Source organism: Apteryx mantelli, chromosome 3, assembly GCF_036417845.1.
Source record: "Apteryx mantelli isolate bAptMan1 chromosome 3, bAptMan1.hap1, whole genome shotgun sequence".
NCBI lineage: Eukaryota > Metazoa > Chordata > Aves > Apterygiformes > Apterygidae > Apteryx > Apteryx mantelli.
In genome coordinates, this window is record NC_089980.1 from 44,045,985 (window position 1) to 44,062,668 (window position 16,684).

Here is a 16,684-nt window from a genome sequence, read left to right on the forward strand (position 1 = left end):
CGCCGAGCTGCGCCCCACTCTGCTCGCCACCGGCGACCCTGCCATACGTCCTACGGCTGTTCTCATCTTCCCCGATATCCCCGCGGGGTCCCTAAACCGCAGCTGCCCGCCCCTCTGCCGTTTCCCGCCGAGGCCTGCACCCATTGCGTGCCTGCCCCCCCTTCCCTGCCGCCACCCCCAGGGCGGCCGGGTCGGGCCGGGCCGGGCCGGGGACAGGCCAGGCCGCGTTGCCCTCTCCGGGGCAGGCAAGTGGAGGCCAGGCCGGTGCCTGTCCGAGCCCCCGGTGCGCCAACATCGGCGTGGCGGGCACCGCCCCCGGGACCCTGCTGGGCCAACGGCCCTGCCCAAGGGCCGGGGCGCAAACGCCCCTCACAAAGATGGCGGCTGCCCGAGAGCCCAGCCCCTCACAAAGATGGCGGCGGCGGCGCGGACGTGGCCGCGGCCAGGCTGCGGGGAAGGCACCGGGCGCATGCGCGGCGCCGCCGGGGCCCGGCACTATGGGCAAGAAACGAGAGGGGCTGAGTGTGGCCTGGGAGGTGAGGTGGCCGTGGGGTGGCTCTGGGGTGGCCTTGCTCTGGGATGGGCTGGTTACGGGGTGGCTGTGGAGTGGGGTGATGTGGCTCTCGGGTGGACTGGTTATGGGGTGGCTGTGCATTGGGGTGAGGTGGCCGTGGCGTGGCCTTGCTGTGGGGTGGGGTGGCTCTAGGGTGGCCTTGCTCTGGGATGGGCTGGTTACGGGGTGGCCGTGCTCTGGGGGTCGGGTGGCTGTGGAGTGGGGTGGCCATGGGGCAGGGTGGCCGTGCCAGGCAGAAGTGTTTCCCTGGAGCAGCAGTGGGAAGGGGGCCGCCCGGCCGGTGCCTGCCCCCCAGGTGGGGCAGGGACGGGGCATGGGGCAGCGCTGCCCTCCTTCCCGCTCTGGCCTTGCTCCACGTCACCACGGTTGGGTGCAGCTGCTGTTTTCCTGTGTGAAGGCCCTGTGTGGGGCTCTGCTGGGACCAACCTTTGCTGGGCTCTCCTGCGTGCAGAAAGCACAGCGCTGAGCTTAACTGTGACCATGGCCATTATTTTGGTCTTATTAAAATTCCCTGTTCAGAGGCTGTGATGTGTTGATTTAATAAAGCATCTGTTAATCGGCAGAGTGCAATGCAGCCCTCACCTGTGAGAAATTGTCTGATATGAAACCAGGCACCACAAATCAGCCTGCTCTATGGTTGTTTCCCATCAGTAGCAGCTGCTCTCTAGCCTTGCTCAGAGACAGGTTTGCTTCCCTGGAGAAGTGCTGGGTTCTTAGTCCCAAACACTGAACTGAGCAATTCCCTTTGATGCTTTTGCAGAAGTTTTGAGAACATTAAGAGGCGCTTGCCCACAGTGACCTGTATGGAGAGGCAGTTCAGCAGGTGTTTCAGTGCAGGGTGTTGGAGTAAGCTCTTGCTGCTTGCTACTGCATCCACGCACAGCCCAGTCTTTGAGGGCTGTGATTAAATGAACAGTGTGGTGTGCTCAAGCTGTCTCTTGAGCAACTCTACAATAGTAGGTAAACCAGTATGCAAGATGGAGGAGAGTGCCAATACATCACAAAAAGGAGAAAGGGAAAAGACTTACTTTTAAAAGTATGCCTTCCTTCTAAAACCATTTTTATTGCTACCCTTGGGTGTTTCATAATCTTCAGAGTGGCAGGAGGTCTGCTGTCATAGCAGTTAATTTGTATTGACAAATGGGGTACATTTGTTAAGGTCTCTCTGAAGCAGACTTCGTTCTGGCTCCTGCAGTGACCGGTGCTATCTTGACTGTTAAAGAGGTAGCAGGGGAGAGCCCACAGTTCAGGTCTGTGGGTTGTAAATGCTTTGGGGAGAACAAAAGTCAGAACCTTTCTAACAAATGGCAGAAATGGGGCAGAACCAATCCAATGAATCTTGTTGATTACCTCTCTGTCCCTAAGTCTTTCCAGTGAGCTTACACAAAACAGACAAATGCAACTGGGGCAGAAAGGCTGAGAAAAGGACCTGGGGCATGCTGTGTATGCTTCATGTGCTGCTAATGAAAAATGTGAGTGTCCTATTGTGCCATACGACTGGGAGTTCAGTTTATAGTAGTGTTATGCTCTACTTCATCTAATTAGGCCTTCATTGGAGAAGACAGACATTTCTGGGCACTCTAACCTAAATGCAGCAGCCAAAAGGTGTCCAGGGGGGAGTGTTCTGACAGTCCAAGCTTCTCCTCAGTAAGCCTAGCAGAAAGAACTGAAATAATGAATTTTTAGTTGTTGTTTCTGGAGATGTGACAGCCAAGGTGAGATGAGATGTTACCTTCCACAAAAAGAGGTGGTAAAAAGCATAAGCCCTTCTCTGAGATCTCCTGATCACAGAATGAAAAGGGACTGGTTTTAGTTGCCACAGAAAATTACTGAAAAATATTTGGGGACTTTTGTTATCTTTAGATTTTTGAAAGTTGTCATGATAGAACAAGCTGCTTTTGAAAGGACTGTAGAACTACTCATCTTGGGGGTGTTCTAGGTGAAAATTTAACCTCTGTACAAAATTACTACTAAAAGATAAAATCCTTTCGCTTGCAGTGAAGGGAAGATTACTGAATGGAAATTGGGGAGGAAGAAAACAAAATTACTTTAAGCCAGAGGAAGAGAAGTCTCTGTTTTAGGTATATCAAATGTCAGAATGCTTGACAACTATGATATTGATTTTATAATTTAAACTTTCTTTCAGTTCTTTATTACCTTCTGAGCTGTTATGATTGTAAAGAAAACTTTCCAAATGAGTCTTAATATGACATGATGCATGTCTATCTCTGAAAGGCCTAATCTACGCAGTGTCATGCTTGTTTAACTAAAGTCATGATGCTAAATGAATGCAATTTTCTACGTGGACGCTTATGTCTGTTTAAATCTGCATATCCATTTAGCTTGCACTTACAAATTACAGGTGCAATTAATATGACCTGGTTGAAACAGATATAAATGTGTCTCTGTAATATTGTGGTGGTTTAAACTCATGCCACTTTTGTATAGCTTTGTTGTCTTCTGACAAGTGGTCCCATTGACAATACTGAACTACCCAGAACTTCCTTGATGAAATCCATCAGGAGAATGAAATTAGGAAGACTCTGGTCAGTTCTGTGACAATGTAGGAAAAACTGGGAAGAGCTTAAAGAGTAACAAGGATGATCAAAGGTGTGAACAACTTGTGCAAGAAATGACTAAGTAGAGAATGTTCCTGTAAGCTTGAAAACAAATGACTGAAAGGGGATCTGATATAGGTCTATATTCTCTCTACACTACTTGTGATTTTAAACAAAAAATGAATGTTCATTGTCTCTTCAGTACAAAAATTAGGGCTATCAAATGAAACTAGCAGATGCAAACTCAAAGCAAACCTGTGCCATACCTGTGCAAACCTTCCCATAACTTGTGACTGTGATGTGAAACTCCTTGTCATGGGATGTTGTAGCCCTTAAAAATATACTTGGGCTTAGGCAGCACCTGAACATGTTAATGGAAGGAAAAAAATTGCGGGATTATTAAAGGCAAGGAGAACACCTTGTACTCAGGCAGTCCCTGACCTGCAAATGCTCAGTATGTATTTGGAGAAAGCATTGTTACATGTGTTGCCCAAGTCCTGTTTCTGACAGTGACTGATCAGTGTCTAGGCAAGAGTATTAAGAATAGGGGGAAAGGCGCATGTAGTCATTACTCAATAAAGCTGTTATAGAATTTTTCAAAACGCTGTGGATGGTGCTGTGTGGTCACATCTGTGTGACATCCTGCAATGCCTCTGATACAAGCTGAGACACAGAGTGCTAACTGGATAGGCTGTGAAGGAGAAGATGCAGGTGGGATCCAACCCTCTCTCCTTTACCTAAACAGAGGGTTGATCTGCCGGATTTATCTTAGACTTTGCTGATTGATTATCTTCTATTCTGTAGTAGCTTGCCTGGCAAATATTTCCAAGCATGCTGTGGGCACAGCATTTATGAAATGACTTGTCAGTATGCAGAATGGTTCTACGAGCATGGTGAAATGGAAGTGAGTCCATTAAGCACAAGTTAGCATGTGATTTTAAACAAAACTCATCTCTGTTGGACTGATTTTAATAATCCAGACAAATTTGTGGATGCAAGAACCACTAATTTCCTTGTGAAAAGAACTGCTCAGGTGTACTGGCAGGTGACAGGTAAGCATGAGGAGAATTCTCAGTGAAGGTTTTTTTTTCTTTTTCTTTGCCCCCACCTCTTCAGTTGGCTTTGATCTGTTTTATGTGAGGGTCAGGAGATGAAAACATCATTACCTAACGCTGCTGGATGTCAACGTATGTGTGATATGGCTCTTTGCCAGCATCTTAATTAGGGAATTCATAAAAGCGGAGGGAGGATGCCAGTTCTTGAAAAGTGCTTTTAGTCTTTCTGCTGGAAAGAAAGCTTTTATTAATTCATTACAAAATGAATTAAAAGGGATCCAGCTCAACTCTGTAAGCAAAGCTCCCTCCCTCCCTCTGTACTAACCATTTTGGATGGTCCCAGCAAATGAGATTTGTAATAAACATATAAGTCAGTTTGGACTGAAACCCACTCTGTGTTTCTCTGGTTTGAAGAGGCCTCTAGATTTTGTGCAAATGTTGTCAGAATTCAGTGAAATTGATTCTGTGCCTAGTCATACCTTTTGGAGTAAGGGAGGCACCTGGCCTTAGATCACTGTGTGTGTACAAGGCTGCTGGGACTTGATTTTCCAGAGTGTTTCATGGAGAGCGGAAGGGCAGTTCTATATGCCCTGAACTGCTATCTGGATGTTAAGCACCTGTTACACTTCCTCCTTTTAATGGGCACTACCTAAAGATGTTGCTGTGAGTAAAGTCCTTTATCCCTGCTACAGAGTGAGCTGACCCTGAAGAGTTGTAGTATGAGCTTTCCACATGCTGCGCTTGAGCTCTGTCCCAAAGGAACATCTTCATGGAAAGTGTGTGTGTGTGCACGGGGTGGGTGGGTAAGGAGAAGAGTTTGTTCTTCACAATTTATTCACAACTGTGCTGAGATTGCCACTAAAAAGATATGTTAATGTGAAGTGCAGTGATGGTTCAGCATCCTGCTAGAGAGCTCAGCTCTTCACTTTCATGCAGACCTCAGACAGGCCTAGGTTTGTACCCCAACTAACCTCTTAGTGCATTTGTTAGCATGAGGGAAAGGTTTCCATCCACAGTAAGCTCAGGTGTGCACCTGTATTTAGAACTGCTCTCTCTTGAAGAGCTGCCCCTGGGCATTTTGCCGAAGCTTTACAGGTTCCCTTGAGCTACAGCCGTACAGGCTGTGGGGCCCCTAGGAGATTCCTTGGCAGCCCTGAGAATAAGCAGCAGAATAATTCTCAGACAGGTTGCTCTGATTTCTCCTCTGTGTTTATTTTCTCTTTCTCTATTTCCTTTTGCCTTGCAGTGAAGAGTTGCTTGGATGGCTTAGCTGCTGAGAGACTCCTAGCATGCAGGAGCAGATCCCAAATCCCAAGTGAGGCAATGACACTGGCATATCAGGATACTGCTCTGCCCGTAGTTCGGGCTATTGTCTGGGGCTCTTCGTGTAGATAAACCACCTCCAGAAGGCAGATAGTGTTTTCTTAATTTGCAAGTAGGGAAACTGAGGCACAGTGAACGGAAAACATCTGGTAATCCTTTTGTATAACCCCCTTATGTCCCAGACCAGCCTGAAGAAAAGAAATAATGGGATGCCAGAGAGAAATGTTTTGTTCCTTCAGCAGTTAGTTCCTCCTTCCTTGCATTTGTTGTGATTATTTTCTGTCCCTTGTGTCCCCAGCTCAGCAAAGCTGATGGTGCATTCTAGGGCTTGTAGTTAGTTAGTGAATTACTGTTCTCTGGCAGGGGAGCCAAACTTTGGTTTTGATTTAAGAGCAGAAAAACAGCTGGAACTTTTAAAGTATTACGTGGAATCTGGAGGGTTTTAGTCAGCAGAAAGTAAGCATATTGGCAGAGCTGGGTAGAATATCCCCTTATTATGTCTCATGAAAGCATGGGCAGAGAGCGTACTATAGAGAGCGACTGCAAACCGAGTGGGAGACCCAGTTCTGGAGGAGAGGAGGAGGAATGCATTGACGTGGCTAATTTAGTGGTGGGACTGGCAGCTGACTAACCAAAGCTCTTGTTAAATTGTATTATTTAATATGATTTTTAAAAACTGTCCTGGAAAAGGCATGATGCTTTCTATAAGTTCACTGGCTAAGGAGGAGCCAGGTAACATGCTGAAGTACTTCTTGCTGTGTTTGTGAGGGTTTCCAACACATAAGGAAGCAGACATGCAGTCATTTGCAAATGGTAGGAACTGGTGATGGAGATAATCTGTTCAGGGGACTGAGCTTTGAGATTGATTGAATGAGCATGCCTCCTCCACTCTGCTGCACTTGGCCATTAAATTAACTTGCTGATAAATGTGGTTGGAGCTGACTTGGGTGAAGTCCTTGGTTTACCCTGAAGCAGATTGGGTTGTGGTCAAATAATGCATCCTGCTGACACAGAATGATGAGCAGCTGGGGTGAGTAATATTCTTAACTGGCACAGCTGGATATGGAGGAAAACTATCTTCATCCTGAGTCAATGTGTTTCAGGTAACATGTTCCAAAAATATCCCCGTTCCCAGCCAGGCAAACCCAAGCGTTGCCAACCACAGACAACATCTCTTCCCTCTACCTTGGGTTTGGGGAATGTGACTTGGTACCAGTCCTTGGGCTCAGGGGAAGCTGGGTGGGTTCCTCTGGGGGTCTTGGGATCTCAGCAGCCTTGGCAGAGTTATATAATAAATAACAAATGACTTTAAAACTGCAGTCTAGCAAGATGCAAAGATTTGAGCCTTGTTTTATGTGCCCCCCCCCCCCCCAGCTCTAATGTGATCCTTGCAGTGAGACAGTTCAGCTGGCTCAACTGCTCTTTGCAGTCTACCTTGCTCTCCCCTTTCCCTCTCCCATCCTGCTTATTTATAACTCTTGCCTGCTTTTTCTGAGTGTGTGTGCAATTGTGGATGAGCTGAGGACAGAGCTCATCCCCAAAGCAGTATGAATTAGGGATCAGGGCCTTTAATTTTGTTTCTTGTTTCACTGTTGCTGGGAATGTTCATGCTCTGGGCCATCTCAGGTTGATGTCCAGGCAGCTGGTGTGTCATTCCACCTAGTTGCTTTAACCAGGACCCTGCTGTCTCTTAGCTTCTGGCTTGTGAATGCTGCCACCATAGAGAGGCTGTGCTGCCAGCAACCTTGCTGGACTTGGCCTTGCTTGGCAAGCCAGACTCAGCAGGGGCATTGTGGTAAGTAGCTGAAAAGAGAGGTCATTGCCACCTCAGGACATCAGGGCCATTTTCTTCAGGCTGGGATGTTGTGTTCATATTATATGATTAGTCCCACTGTTTCCCTGCTGGAAGCAAGCCTAAAAGACAAAGTTTTCCTTGTGATGCCTACACTCTGGTTGCCAGACATAAAAGAGGAATGATTCCCAAGAGAACTGTTTGGCCACAGTACAATTCCCTCTTGTGCAAAGGCTCCCCACACCCAAGCAAGTAGATCAACTAGCCTGTGTTTATCCAGAATTACCCCCTCTCCATCCCACAGGAAAATACTCTAGTGTGTGTGTGTGGGGGGGGGGGGTAACCTGCCAGGAAGACAGCCAGTTTCTCTCTGCTGTAGCAACATGTTGCTGCCAAAACTTGGTGCAGGCTGGAGGTGTGTAGGCAGGGTGGAGGCCGTGGTGAACATGTCTTAAGGATTTTGTGCAGAGTGCTGCAGTGACCTTTCTGTCCAGCTCAATGTTGTCTGTGTGTAGCTCAGGATCTTTCACCCTGCAGGCCTTGTAGATTTAGCTGTGGAGGTAGGAGGTGGAGTGGCTGGACTGTGATCTTTCCCTTCTGAGCAGGGGTGGATCCATATCAGCTAGTAGAAACAATGAGGGTGATTGATGTGTTTTTCAGATCGATGGGCTGGAGGAGAAGCTGGCACTCTGCAGACAGAGTATAGAAGAGGTGGATCTTAAACTGCGCAGGGAGAAGCTCAGCCCTGAAGGAAGGTATTGATGATCGCCTCCTTTCAGAGCTATAGCTGTGCACTTCAGTTAGCTGCTGTCCCATTGTGGTACTCAGCAAGGGCTCCTGGATGGATTGGAATTTGTGTGGTTTCCCATGACAAAACTGTCTTCCTCCAACTTGGTGCTTAGTTGGGGAACTTACCTGTGTGAGAAGTTTAGTGATATATGGAGAGAGCTGATCTTACAGAGAGCCTCACTCAAACCTGCAGTGCACCCAGCCAGGCAGTGCATGGACCTCCCGGTTTATTTGCAGAACTAGCTCCAAGCCTGATAAGGAAACAGCTCTATAAGACAGGGAAAGGTTCCCTATGTGCTGCTACTCAAGCCTTGTGGGGGGCTGCCTAAGTTGAGACAGAGAAGATGGGTAGCAGCCACTACTCAAGGCCAAACCCAGACTGGGATGCATTTGGAGGAGGGCTGAGGGAAGTGACTCTTAACTCTGCCTGTGTTGCAAATATGCCTGGATGTAGGGATGCAATGATCCACTGCCTTTCCTTGGGAAAGGAAAGAGAGGCAATTCCCCTGACATCTGTTGCTGACATAGAAGAGGCAACTGTAGTCTTTTGAGCTGAGATTCAAGCAAGGACTTTAATCTGGACTTTTTCAGGAGACACAGGCAGAACCTGACATCTCTCTGGAGCGTGAAGCAATAGAGAAGTCTTCAATCCTTAACAGGGTGCAAAAGCCAGGGCTTTCCCCAACTGGAATCTCCAAGCTGATTCTCAAATCTGTGAGCCTGAGGACATGCCTTTCCTCCAGTCATCAACATCCTATTGCTCTGCTCCTAACAAAGAGTCTGGAAAGCTCAGTTGTAGACCCAGGAAGGGAGCGGTCTTGTTGGTCCCTGTTTTCTGCTCTACAGGAGCATGTCCTATAGAACTCATTTAGAAATGGCCCCAGCAGTGACTCACACACTGAGATTTTCCAGCCTCAATTTATGTTCTTTGCTCTCCCTTTCCCCTCTGTTATTTTGCTCTCCAACTGCCATGCCTTGAACCAGTGCATCGCTCTCTTTTCTCCTCCTTTACTGGAATTTTATATCCCCATTCCTATTTGGACAGGGGCCTCTCTCCTTTCCCTCATCTCTGTAGCTCCACATCTCACCAATCCTTTACCTAGGCCTAAATTTGTCCCCTTGTGTTACTTTCTGGACTCTTTGTCCACTGCTGAGGTGGCCAGCCAACCAGCCTCCTGTTGCAGTAACTTGACAGAATGGAACATACCCGTATGATTTCTCTGTGAAATGTTGGACCTAGAGCAGAGAATTAGGATTTGGGAATTCCTAGGGCCTTTTCTGAATTTCACAACTTGCGTGCAGATGGAAAGAGAAATCCTACTGCCCTAATTCAAATTATTCCTAAACCATGGAAGAAAGTCCTTGTCCCCTGATCAGAATCATTGATCTAGTGAGTACTACACAAAGGAGAGCTCTGCTTTCCCATTTTGAAGTTCAATTATCATGTTTTCTTCCTTGCTTTCCCCACCACCCCAAAGCCCCCCCCCTCCTAGATTCCCAGTAAGCTGCCCACTTGTTCTCTGGGCTCAGAGTCCTTGAGTCCTGCACACTTCACCGTGTTTTTTTAATAAGGTCTCAGTTCCTGAGTTCCTAAGTTATCAAACTTTCTCCCCTTGACTTCAGAAGGCAAGTTTCTAAGTAGCAGCTCAGTGATGTTGGCAAATCTCTCTTCTCACTTCCTCCTGGCCTGCACTGTGCATTTCTTTTCCTGTGGTAGTCTCTAAGAGCCCTTCTTTCCTCTCCTGCTGCCAACGTATCCTGCTTTCCTGCTGCCTGTCACTTAACCAGCTGTACGCTTACGTTTGGATCTCTTTCTATTACAGTTTCTTGCTTTACCCCAAGGGGAACAACAAACGCTATTACACTTACTGCCTTCCCTGTAATACTACCATCTGCTCTGAACAGGGAGATAATTTGTTAGTGCATGTTTGTTTATATGTACACTGTCTGAAAGGAGTGACAGTGCCCTCATTGCTGTAATGGAAATGCTGCTTTCAGACAATTTGTTTTGCTTTTATATTTTAAACTGTGAATTAATTAATCATCTTGTGCAGTTGAAGACACAGGCTGGGTACGTGGTGGCATTGACCTGATTTACTTCTTATCCTGAATCTTCAGTCTAGTAACAGGTTGTTTAACTATTTTGTTACTGGGCCTGGGTTCAGGAATTTGTATAAATCAGGTATCCCTGAGAAAGGGATCTCAGCTTCAAAGGGTCAGAAGAGTTACAGTCTTTCAGCACAGAGCCAAGATATGCTGGAAGGGCAGGATCCAGCAGAAAGCATGTATGCACCATACCCTGTCCCATATCTACTGCAGAACTTCTTACTCCACCCAGGGGAACAGGATAGGGGGATCTCTGACTGACAGAGACCTTTCTAGCCTGCTTGCATACAGTGGCACTGTCCTGAAATGAGATACAACCTTTTCCTTCCCCAAAACTATGTCATTTAACTGCTGCATCTCTCCTCCTGCTCAGCTGGGGGTTTCTAAACTGTCATCTCTTTGCAATGAAGGGTGAGGGGCTCATTCTGCAAGCAACTATCCCTGCTGGTGGGGCAGAGTTTCTCTTCCATCATATAAGCAGAGAAATAGGCTGTGTTGTGCCTCATAGGTAATAAACTCCTCTTCTCATTACAGAAAGTCACTGGAGAGAGAGAGAAACTTACTAATGACCAAAGCTGACAACTATGGTAAGAGCTTCATTAAAAATGGTCCCTCTGGGCTGGATGGGATCAGTGCTGCAGCTTAGCTTCCTGTTCAAGCTCTTGCCACCTCTGACTTCTGCCTTTGAATTTGGGCTCAACCAAACAGGGCAAGGCTGAGGGAAATCTGGTCAGCATTTATAAAAGGAATCCAGATCCTCTGTATCCCTCTTGAGCTGGAAAAAAAAAATTAGGTATCAGCTGATGGAGGGGAGTGGGGCAGGGGTAAGAGGTCTTTCAGGTCTACTTCCTGCACAGCACTTCCCATAATTATCAGCTCTGCATACTGATCCCAAGAGAACAGCCCCTGGGTTAAGGTAGCCTTGTTCCTATAAGACAGCTTTGAAAGGAGAGGTGAAATTTCTTTGGTGCTGCAGCTACAAGCAAGGCTTTTGTTTGTTTCCCAGAAAAAGAACTGAGTGTGCTTCGTAAGGAAAATCGCAAGAATGCTGCCCTTGCTGTGGCTATGGGCTTACTGATTGCTCTTATTTATGCCTGCTGGATGATGTGATTGCACTCCAGAATTCTCCCTGCTGACCAGATGGCTCTCCTGCAAGGAGTTCTTCCTTCTCTCACCAACGTGCCTCCCCGCCATGGGTGTGAACGAGCATTTCACATTGCTGTTCTTGTTTATCCTCCCCAAGCCTCGTTGCAGGGATGCTTTCTCTCCAGGAACTGAGGGGTTGGGAGGCAAACTAGAAATCAAAGCACACTTGCAATAAGAAAGGAGGTCAAGCAGGGTTCAAGGTGGAGCCCTCTTACCCAATATGCAGTCAAGACCCTCCTGGCTGATGCAGGAAAGCAGTACGTTCTCCCTTTTGAAGGCCTCTGGGTTGCAGACAAGTGCTCTCTGGGTCACCTTGTTGGTTGCTGTGCCTCAGCAATAAGCTGAGGAGACCAAGCTCTCTGGATCAAAAGGGAAACATGGCTATTGTGCCCTCAAACACAAATACATCCCCTGAGCTGATGCTAAATAGAGATCCTCTCTTCCTCCACACAAACTTACAGGACCAGAGGAATCCTACCTTCACAAAATCAGATGGGAGGTGGGTATCTCTCTTTCTGCAAGCAGGTAGCAGCCAACTTGAGATCTTGGTGCTTGGACTTTGAAAGATCTGCCTACCTCTCATGTACATCAGAGCTTGTTAACCATTCTGTGCCTCCGAGAATCAGCATCTGTATAAAAGAGTTTGCTATCAACTCCCAGGTATGGAAGTGCCTCTGTAGGCTTTTAAATAAAGTAATTAAATCTAGTAGCTTCCAGCTTTTCCTTTTTGTCCCCTCCTCTCCCCTCCCACCCGTATTTTGTGACAGGCTTCTCAGTCACTGTTCTGCTCTGTTCTTGTCCTACCACTCCCTGCTGGCATGCAGTCCACCCCAGTAAGCCTAGAGAGGACTACGTACTTGACATTCCTGGGTGGCAGCTCTCAGTAATGGGCTATTGGCTTATTGTGGCCTGGAATCTGCTTGAGCATTTGCTGTCACGTGTGCTTCCTTTGAGTGGAAAAGCAGCCTAGTGCAAGGCAGAGGAATGCCAAAGGCTGTAGACGGTGTCCTGCATTCCCTTCTCATTCTGATCTAGTAACATACAAAGGGGAGCCCTGAGGAAGCTCTTATTTGTCAGGAAAGCCTTTAAAAGAAAGGACTACCTTCAAAATTTAACTATGCAAGGCATTTTTCTCCCTGCACTAACACAAACTGCTGGCTAGGATTTTGTGGGAAACAAAGTAAACAAGCACCTTTGAGAACTAAAGGGGCTGTATTGATAATAGACAGCAAAAGCAGAAAAGTCAACACAAAATGATACATGGCCAATACATTGTGCAATTAATGTACGTAAACATTCCCTTCAGCAAGACCTTCCTCATCCCCCTTCCCAGCATGCTCCCTCCATATTCAACCTGCAGCAGGGAAGCAAGTAGCTTGGTGGCTCATGCTGCCTTCTTGAAAGGGAGTTGAGAGTTAAGGTTCAGTGCGTCAAAAAATAAAAGCAAATTAAAATTAAGAGGAGCTAGAGACAACAGGGCAAATAGGAAGCATCTGTTCATAAAAGCTAGCCTGCAGGAAAATTGGGTTTCTTTTATGCCCTCCAAGGCCTACACTTACCATGGTGTACTCCCTAGTTACCCTCCTGTCTGCCAGCCCAAAGGGGAGACCAAAGCCCTGAGCAGAGGACAAAACATTTAGCAAAGGAGCCTGGTAAAGGGAACAGCTTGCTTTGCTGGCATTATAACAGCCTCAAGGCAGTCAGCAGAAGTGCCAAAACTCAAATTACTGATTTAAAAAGCCAACCGTACACAGGCCTGGAAACCACTCAGCTGGAGGTGCTTTCTTGCCCACTGGGAGAAGTTCCTCCCTGTCCCTCATGGAAGTGCCTTTGCTAAAACTGCCAGTGACAGGGTCTTGTCCTCTGAGGGGAAGGCCACAATCTCTCTCATGTTTTACCAGGGCTTGAGAGCACAGGGGGTTGCAGTTCAGTAACAGCACACAGTCCCACAACTGCTCGGGTAGACCTACTGGTGTTTGGGGATTAATAATTATCAAGGGAGAGAGGGGGAACTAAAAAAAAAACAAAAAACAAAAAACAAAAAAAACAACACTTCGGCCCACTTCACTACTTTTGGCTGGAGTTTGAACAGAAATATTCTGCGCACTATTCAGGGCTACCTATTTGTAACCTAACCTCCCACCAATGCCCAGCTTTGCCTCCTCCAGTTTCCATACACCAACAGACCATGCCAGCTTCTGTGCTGCTCCCCTAGCCAGGGTTTGTGGTTCTGCAGTGTTGAAGCCTGTATACAAGTTTCCCTAGTACAACGAACTGTAGCAGCTAAATTCATTTATGCCAAACAGTAGAGAACTAATGCACAGGTACATGGACAAAATTTGCTTGTGAAGACATGGAAGTGCTCCAGACTCAGAGAGCAGAGCCCACTCACATTGACAGGATGACATTCAGTGCATGTGGAGATTCAGCACAAAACCTATGCACAACATTGGGCCTTAGAGAGTGGAGGTGGGACTTTACAACATTCTGTCCTTGTTCTGGCCTCTTTGTGAGGGGTGCAATGCACCCGTGCACCTGTACTCCTGCAAGAGCCAAACTTTCCATGTCTCATTATACACAGCTTGTTCAAATCCTACATGTGGGGATGGGGAGAAAGAAATAAGAATCTAAACAACTGCTATAGTTTCTGGGAGAACTATAGTTTTCTTTAAGGCACAGTTCAGGCAACCCCTAAATAAGTTTCTTCCCTACTGCCAACCTGTGTTTAAAGACAGAAAAAGAAAAAAAAAAAGAGAGAGAAAGAAAGAAACTGCTGTCTGGCCATAAGCAGTCAACTGTGTGTTATCTTCTGATTTATATGGAAGACCTGGCAAAAGCCACATGGAAGCCAGAAGTGAAGGTAAAACATGCAACAGAAGACAACTTTGAGCCCAGCACAGAGTGCATGGAGAAGTCTGTTGACACACAATCATGCTGAGAGTCACAGCTCTGTGCCTTCACACTCCAGGTGCAGCTCCAGGGTCAGATCAGACATGGAGGGTTTCAAAGACCACGCTGTCATTTAAAAAGGAAAGTCTAATATCCTTTCCAGTGGATATACTCAGGCGATAGGATTTCTTCTGAAAAACCAACATGGTCAAAGTCAAGATCTCACTTCATCAAAGCCCTGGGTCTTTGTTAAAGTCAGATGTTCCCATCATTTCCTCTAAAGACCTCCAGCGTCACAAACTTCCTGTGTCTTCCCTCCCGCATCTGCTTTCCTCCCTGAAGAAATGGGTAACAGTACCAAGTACTGAGTACCAAGAAAATCAAAGCACCTTGGTCTCAGAAGTACCATGAGGCATAGACACATTCACAAATTAACACCAGGCTGGTGGCTCAGGGTCAGTCACAGACCCGGAGAGGGGAAATCCTTGTCACAGCATCTTCTAGAGGTCCGAGAAAACCCTGGCACTTTACACATCAAAACTGTGCCAGGAACTCTCCTCTTATCACCTGGATTGACTTTTGTTCACCAGAATACCATCACATAGGAATTGCCAGTGGTCAGCCAAGTGCCTTGACAGCACAAGTGCTGGAGACACCAGCAAGAATACATACTTGTGTCCCAAAGCTAGCGTTCCCTAATGAGTTATACCCACCACTGGGTAGCAAAGGCCCTTGAGAAGGCCAAGGATACAGACAGCTGCTAGGAACAATGCAGGGCTACTTGAATGTGCTGTTCCCCAGCTCTGTCACCATCTGCTCCTTCCCACACTGCCAAGGAAGCACATGCCACCTCCGAAGAGTTCTGGCACACACAGAGCTCCACAAACCTAGCTGAATGTTTGAACAGGAACAAGGAAAGCTGCCAGCCCCTTGGCCTTATGCATGCAGTAGGTCAGGACAAAAGGGCATTAGGCCTTGGCTCCAGGAGTCTCCATGGGTACTCCTGCAGCAGGCACTACCTGGGCCACACACTTACATACACTGCCATCCCAGGCTAGAGCCTTGTCCTATGCCTTCTGCATACCGCCCCTGGTTAGATCACCTCCAGGAAATCAGCTCTAGAGAAGACCAGGGATAGCAGTTGTGGAGTCTCCCCAGTCCAGCCAGTCCTGAAGAATCCAAGCGAGGTTCAGCACACCCCTACACCCCTCCTGAGTGCAGGGGTCAGGGGTAGTGCGCTTGGATGAAAGATAGGACATCCTCCTTTGATAGCTTCTCTGGATCTTGCCTTTTCTGAGAGTCATGCACTTTGACACCTTCCCCCCACTCCCAGAAGAGGCGGCTGTAATGGCAGACACTGTGGGCAGAGAGGAGAGCAAGATTAGTATGGCAAAGGGAAGGGAATAGGAAAACACTGTCACTGTAGCCCCAAAGTGCACTACAAAGACAGTTGCCCTGGCAATGGGAGGTACACAGACATGGTCTAAGGGGTACCTTAAAGGCCAGTACATTCATTCACCTGATAAACTCTAGAGCATTTAAGGTACAGAAACTTCCAAGCCTAAAGATTTCCATGGAAACAAACAAGCTCCATTCAAGATGGTCAGTTTAGTATTTGCTGGAAGGAAACAGGTCATTAGGGAAAACCTACCTCCCCCCAAAGGTTTTCAGAGGATGAAATTCAAAGAATGTTGTTGCAGGCAATGAAAAGACCTTAGAAAGTCTGACAGCAGCAGCAAACAGCAGTCTGATCACTTACTCACCACAATCCTACTATAGTCCAGTAATACCTGTCTTACGGAGTTTAGCAAATGAACAGAACTTCATGCTGTAGAAAAGCACCTGGGATCACCCCTTCTTTCCCCAAGTGATATAACCAAGCCCCACCTGGCTGATAAGACTTTGGTCCTATAACACCACCTCTCACTCCATCCATCAAGCACAGCCTTCCCTCAGTGCATCAGCATAGTCCCAACCACAACAAAAACAGCTGCTAATTGCTGCTGACACAGCAGGCTTTAGTTTTGTACAATTACTGACACTTAATATTCACATAGCTTATTTAATGCTACTGTTCTAAGAAAGCAGTATTAGCATAGCGACAAGAGCACATGTCAATGGCTAATTGCACACACATTAGCACTCAGTAATGACAATACAACACATCCCTTCTGGAGTCCCACACAAGCTTTCCCCATCCTCATCCATTCATGCTGGTCTACTTTTGAGAAGATGAGTGTATAGGCAGAACTAACCCCATCCTGAGGCAGGGAGAGAAAAAGCACCATGTACCACTGCTTTTGCAGTTTTAAGCCTCTTCTATTTAGCTGGTTAAAGGAAGCTTACAGATTCCTAAGAGCACTGCTGTAAGCTAGATAAGGAGATTCAGAGTGGGAGATCAGGACCTCTGTTTCATGTGAACATATACCTCGGAGGCACAGTCAGGGAGGGA

At 47.0% G+C, this 16,684-nt stretch overlaps 2 protein-coding genes across 6 annotated transcripts in view; one reads left to right on the forward strand and one right to left on the reverse strand.

The window, feature by feature from the left end:
• The first annotated feature begins 433 nt into the window (after nt 1-433).
• CCDC167 (coiled-coil domain containing 167) lies at nt 434-12,052 on the forward strand. The gene is made up of 4 exons (XM_067293199.1): nt 434-536; nt 7,963-8,057; nt 10,732-10,784; nt 11,204-12,052. The coding sequence occupies exons 1-4, from the start codon at nt 498-500 to the stop codon at nt 11,305-11,307; spliced, it is 291 nt and encodes a 96-aa protein (XP_067149300.1). The 5' UTR covers nt 434-497; the 3' UTR covers nt 11,308-12,052.
• Nucleotides 12,053-12,066: 14 nt separating this feature from the next.
• The window catches only part of CMTR1 (cap methyltransferase 1), a 29,701-nt gene continuing 25,083 nt past the window's right edge, over nt 12,067-16,684 (reverse strand). For all 5 annotated transcript variants that reach the window (XM_067293198.1, XM_067293197.1, XM_067293195.1 and 2 more), the window contains exon 24: nt 12,067-15,589. In XM_067293198.1, coding sequence (XP_067149299.1) covers nt 15,457-15,589 — 133 coding nt within the window. In that variant the 3' untranslated portion in view covers nt 12,067-15,456. The remainder of the gene's footprint in view (nt 15,590-16,684) is intronic.

Excerpts from the sequence above, each read along its gene's own strand:
- CCDC167 (XM_067293199.1), top strand. The coding sequence starts at position 498 with ATGGGCAAGAAACGAGAGGGGCTGAGTGTGGCCTGGGAG. Across the intron at positions 537-7,962 it reads GGCTGAGTGTGGCCTGGGAG|ATCGATGGGCTGGAGGAGAA; the intron begins GTGAGGTGGCCG and ends TGTGTTTTTCAG. Across the intron at positions 8,058-10,731 it reads AAGCTCAGCCCTGAAGGAAG|AAAGTCACTGGAGAGAGAGA; the intron begins GTATTGATGATC and ends TTCTCATTACAG.